Consider the following 6,000-nt stretch of genomic DNA (forward strand, 5'->3'; position numbering starts at 1 on the left):
AGCACAGCCATGAGCTTAATCAGAGACTTAAGTTCTCAAGTGGGACTAAGCCCCAACGTGCTCAGGCAGCCACAGCAGCTGACAGTGCAACTCCTGTGCCTCTTAGGGCAAAGTACCTGCCTGCTCCCACTCTAGCAATAAGCTTACATTAGCAGTCTTGTGTGCGACAGATTCTAAGGACAAAGCCTTCCTGTGCTTAGACTAGGTGTGTGGGACAGTACACTTATGGGCACTACTAGTGCCCAGGTAAAAGGCCTTCTCCCATTGACAAAGAGCTGCAGGTCACGTGCTCTGACCAGTGAGGGTCAAGAGAGGTGCAACCATGAAACCACGAGCTTTACAGGGGAATCATTCTGTGTTGAAATTCGCTCACCCAGAATAGAGCATTAACTGCTAAATTATTGCTTAGTGTTACTTCACAGCTGAATGTGGAGGATAGAAAACACTGTAGCTTTATATATAACTTCATATTGATTTCACACAGACTGTCATTACTATAAGGGACCATTACTTTCACCATTAGGCTTATCTTCATTTTTTGAGTCATACCATGAAATTCATAGGAATGGAAGGACGTCCATGAGTGAGGTCATTTTAGCCCCTCACTCAGGTTACAACATACACATCAGTATATCATTTAAATGGCAAAATCACTAAAAGATGTACTATACTGATTCTCAAGACATGTCACCAAGAAGATGGTAACCTAGACATGTACGAAGCATTGACTTTCAGACAAAGGTTAACAGCAACTTCATCTGATAGGATAATGTTAAGAACATTTCACTTACAGTACAAAATCATAAAAATCACAGGAAATGAGTTTTAAAAGAGCAGTGAAAAACTATGAAAAGAGAATTCAACAAAGACAAAAATAACATATGTAAAAAAATAAGACTTTTATTAATATTTAAGTTCTTAAGCAAGGAGTATTATTTGCATAAAACTGAAGAATGGAGGAAGAAAGAATTAATAACAGTTAATATTCTACAAGGACAAATAATATAACATTTAAAAAAATCTTCAGAAATAACCATATAGAACTCAAATTCAGTGGATATTAAAAATTAAAAACTAAGTATTAATAGTTACAAAGATATATTTGCTTTAGACCTAAATCTTGAACAGTTTTTCATTGATTTCATGACGCTACTTACAGATGAAAAATTCTCAGTTTTACATGTTACTCAGATTAGTAATTCCTCACAAACCTTATGTCGTCCCCGGAAAACATTTGCAGTAGCTCCCTGTCCTAGAATGTCAGACAACAGCCAAAGGTAATTTGAAGTGCTCTGCATCTTTGCTCTTTGATTAGACAGTTTTCTTTTTCACCTTAAAAACAGAAGGTTAAATATACTGAATTATAATTTAGTAAAATACACAAAAGGAGCTTATTCTAATTAGAAGGAGAAAAACAAACCACCCAACTGCAACTCCAAAGATACACATAAATAATTAAGAACCACCACGTAGAGAAATAAGAGGTGAAACTAAGAAACAAAGCCAAGCCAGCTCAACGATCAAAACTAAAGCCATAGACACAACACCTCGCTACATTTGAGGTCTTTACTTCCCAAACTTTTCTGAAAAATCCACTGGGAAAGTGAAAGCTTTATAATCCTGTACTGGTTTGTGTGGCAAGGTTTTGGTAGCTGAAGGGCTACAGGGGAGGCTTCTGTGAGCTGTTAGATGGTTCCCCTTTTTGTCCAATGCCAGCTGGCTCCAAGATAGACCCACTGCTGGCCAAGGCTGAGCCCATCAAAGGCGGTGGTAGCCCCTCTGTGATAACATATTTAAGGAGGAGGGAAAAAAAACCCTGTGCATCAGCAATTGCAGCTGGAGAGAGGAGTGAGAACATAAGAGAAAAACAACCCTGCAGACACCAAGGTCAATGAAGAAGGAGGGGCAGAGATTTCCCTGCAGCCTGTGGTGAAGACCATGGTGAGGCAGGTTGTCCTCCAGCAGCCCATGAAGGCTAATGGTGAAGCAGATATCCACCTGAAGTCTGTGGAGGACACCATGCTGGAGCATCTGTAGGAGGCTGTGACTCCATGGGAAGCCCATGCTAGAGCAGGCTCCTGACAGGTCTTGTGGACCTGTGGAAAGAGGAGCCCACGCTGGAGCAGGTTTGCTGGCAGGACTCATGACCCCATGGGAGACCCGTGCTGGAGCAGTCTGTTCCTGAAGGACTGCAGCCCATGGAAGGGACCCACGCTGGAGCAGTTCGTGAAGAACTGCAGCCTGTGGGAAGGACTTGCGTTGGAGAATTTTGTGGAAGACTGTCTCCCACAGGAGAGACCCCATGCTGGAGCAGGGGAAGAGTGTGAGGAGTCTTCCTCCTGAGGAGGAACAATTGGCAAAGACAATGTGTGGCGAACTGACTGGAACCCCCATTCCCAGCCCCCTGTGCCACTCGGGAGTAGGAGGTAGAGAAACTGGGAGTAAAGGAAAGAAGGGAAGTGAGGGGTTGGGGAAAGGTGTTTTAAGATTTAGTTTTATTTTCTCATTATCCTGCTCTTATTTTGATCGGTAATAGATTAATTTCCCCAAGTTGAATCTGCTTTGCCCATGACAGTAACTGGGGAGTGATCTCTCCCTGTCTTTATCTCGACCCAGGAGCCCTTCCTTGTATTCTCTCTCCCCTGTCCCACCGAGGAGGGGAGTGACAGAGCAGCTTTGGTGGGCACCTGGCACCCAGCCAGGGTCAACCCACACACCACAAATCCCTCTTCTGTTGTACACAGGTGTTTGTTTAAATGATACCGTAACAAAAACTATGGGAAAGAGTCAAAAACACATGCACTATGTCTTTTGAAAATAAGCAAGACGTGTAACTGAATTCCATTATTTCATATATATACCAAAGAAGAGACACTAGCGATGATGGCAGATATGATTACAGATCTTTTGGATCACATTTGCTCTGGAAGTTGCACTGCAGTACAACTGTAAAGGAATCGGACTAATTACTTGCAAAAAGCCATTTTTATATGAGCTAGATAAAAGTCACAATTAACACAAGTATTTTTGGCTACTTGCTAGAACCACCAATTACTACTGGAAGAAATTAAGGGACATTTCTCTTGTTTCTAAAATTTCACATTCAGTATGACACATCATTTCTAGAGACACAGCCCGGCTTCCTGAAATGCAAACTGCCAGATACTCAGCTCTTCACAGATTCAAAGGAAGGAGAAAAAAAGTTTGATTAAATGAAAATGATTTATAAAGAATTAGAACGGCCAGATTTCTGCCCTTGCCAAAACACCATCTGCAGGTGACTACCCTTACTTTTTTGGTTTAATTAAGGCACTTATTTTGCCATTAAATTTAGCAAAAAGCTCTAAGAGCAAAGCTGTATCTTCCTGAATCTAAAAAAAGCCTTAAGAGCGAAATAGCAACCAGACCAGGGGAGGGTCCTACAGCAGCAGTCTTTCCTCACAGCCTGGCATGGGACCCGGCATCAGCCTGCGTTAATTGCCAAGAAACAGTTAACTAACTGATACTGAAAAGAAACAAAAAAGCCTTTCCTGTAACTACTGGAAGAAGAGGTATGACAGAGTTTCCTGCGCATGTTTATTACAAGAAGGTGGCTAGCACTTTTTGAGAGCCCTTTGGCACACAAGATGACACCGCCAGAAACCTCACAGAAGCAACAGCATTTCTTAAAATCTACATAAAGGTCTTAATGCCTAGACAAGAAAGGTTTTATCTCAAATCTGAACCAAAAAAAAAAAAACCCAAAACCACACCCTAAGTCCTTAGAATTCTGAGGTAACTCTGATAAGACGATTTACAACAGCAGAATAAGGTAACTCCTCCCAGCTAGCAGTTACTGTGGATGCCAAAGAGCTATCTATGATGCAGGCACAGAAAATAAGAAAGATGTCTGCAAGGAAATAACGCATAGCTCACTCTGTAAACAATTTAAAGAATCTCTGAATTAAAAAATTCCTGGTAATTAAAACCCTGCATGCAACAAGCCAGGTAGCACATGACCAGTAAACGTGCATTTTGTCATTTATTCCAAAGCAACATTCGTAAGACCCATAGCAAGATGCAGAAACATAATTAATCCATTCTAAGCAGACAGAAAGTGTGCAGAAGGATCAAGTAAACACAGAGTTTCTTCAGTGATGTCTATCCAAATACTAAAAATTTAAGCAGACGGAATTAGAGATTTAGAGAACTAGAGAACTTTACAGATGGAATTATTACGTTGCCCAAAATGATAGAGAGGAGGTAGGTTATGTATGAGATCAGCTCTCTTCCTTTAACTTCTTTCTAATTAAATTTGCATGAAGGTCTATGGTGAAAAGAAAACAAAACAAAAGGACAAGTCTGCAACAGATGAGCTTGAATATCATTCAATGGATTTAAAAAAAAAAACAGCAAATTGCTAATGGGTTCCCAAGGTCTGGGTTTTTTCTCTTGTAAAACTACAGATATAATCATGCCAGTATTAATCCCAGGATACATATCCAGTGCCAAAGTCAGTGTTGCACTATTACTCTTTTTTTTTTGGTCAAAATAGTATTTTTATAATAATAACAAAGTCTACACTCTTTTAGCAGTCTTCACTGTAAAGGCATAAAGTCTCACTCAGCTTTGAATTTAATGTTCAAATTATAATAAATCTGATCCAATAACTTATATAACATGTTAGACCTCCTTTAATACCTTTCCTTTCTTAGGCTGATTCAGCCTAAGCAACTGATCTTTGCTAAACACCCGGCATTTGTCGAGTTTTCTTTTCACATCTTCCATTAAATTCCTAGATCAATTCACTTAGAGTTTCATGTTAAAAAAAAACTGTAAGATTGGTCCCATCACTAGATTTAATGCCGAACTTTTTAACATCTCACTTATAGTCATTAAGTCCGATACTTGGTTAAGTCAGAAGTTCCTCACATATATCTAAAGGCATTTTTCTCCGACTAGTCATTTGATTTGTCCCCATGATTCATTAGCATTTCAAGGGCTTGGGGGCTAATTTTTTGGTTGTTTTTTCTTTTTTTTTTTTTAAATATTTTTCTGCTTCTGGTGATGCTACTACTACTTTATTTGGCAGCAGGGGGCCTGTTACAGAAAAAAAAAAAAAAGCATTGCTAACGTGATTTTTGTAACTCCTAACACTTTGAAGCAGGAGTACTGTCTGTTTCTAATTAACGTGAAGTATTACCCTAGGCAAGCAGGGTAAGAACATAAAGCAGATAGTTCCCCTGGTAACAGCTGCAACGTACAAGTTGAGCAGGCAAGTGGGGACAGATGATGAAGTTAAAGTGAAGGCTCTATCTGTCTACAGGCAAAATTCCACCAAAGCCAACAGGCAAGGTGCTGAGGTTCTGAATAAATGTTATTAGAATTATACAGTCTGATAAATGTAAAGGTTGTATACTTCCCTGTATGCCTTCAACACCTAGATAAGTTTCTCCCCTTGAAGTTCCTGCCTTTCTGCTCTTGCTTTCTTCACCTCACCTCCTCCTGGGGGTTTCCAGTCCAACAGCTAGGATCTGAGTGATCAGAATACCCTGCCCCGGGCCACCCCAGGTGCTGCTTAAACTCATATGAAGTAGCACAGGCTCCCAAAGGCCCACAAAACCAAAGGCAAGCTGCGCTCCAGCGCTGCTCCTCACCACAGCCCTCAGAGTCTCCAGCCCGTAAAGGGGAACGAGGGCTCGGGCCCTGTCAGGGATGGCAGCTCCTGGAAAGCCACGGAGGCCTCTCGGCCAGCCCCGCACTGAGAGAGGTGGGGTATGGGGGGCACAGGACTGGAGCTCATCTCCACAACAGGACATCCCTCCTGAGGGAAAATTTAAAAGTCACCCCCGGTCCTGAGGGGGGGGTCTCTTCCCGAGGTAAAACTTTAACAACTTCTACAACCACAGAGGTGACGCCACAACCCGGGGAAAGCTTTACCCAAACCGCAGTCAAACGCACTCTTCCCTTGCCTTTCTTCCCCCCCACCACCCCCCAAACCCCCACCTTCCAACTACACCA

General features: G+C 41.6%; 1 protein-coding gene across 1 annotated transcript in view; it reads right to left on the reverse strand.

Annotated features, from left to right (window-relative positions):
• The window catches only part of TBK1 (TANK-binding kinase 1), a 29,732-nt gene that overhangs the window by 23,364 nt on the left and 368 nt on the right, over window positions 1-6,000 (reverse strand). Inside the window, exon 2 of the mRNA XM_014964246.1 lies at window positions 1,212-1,332. Coding sequence (XP_014819732.1) covers window positions 1,212-1,298 — 87 coding nt within the window. The 5' untranslated portion in view covers window positions 1,299-1,332. The remainder of the gene's footprint in view (window positions 1-1,211; window positions 1,333-6,000) is intronic.

Source organism: Calidris pugnax, unplaced genomic scaffold (genome assembly GCF_001431845.1).
Source record: "Calidris pugnax isolate Ruff unplaced genomic scaffold, ASM143184v1 scaffold44, whole genome shotgun sequence".
NCBI classification, from domain to species: domain Eukaryota; kingdom Metazoa; phylum Chordata; class Aves; order Charadriiformes; family Scolopacidae; genus Calidris; species Calidris pugnax.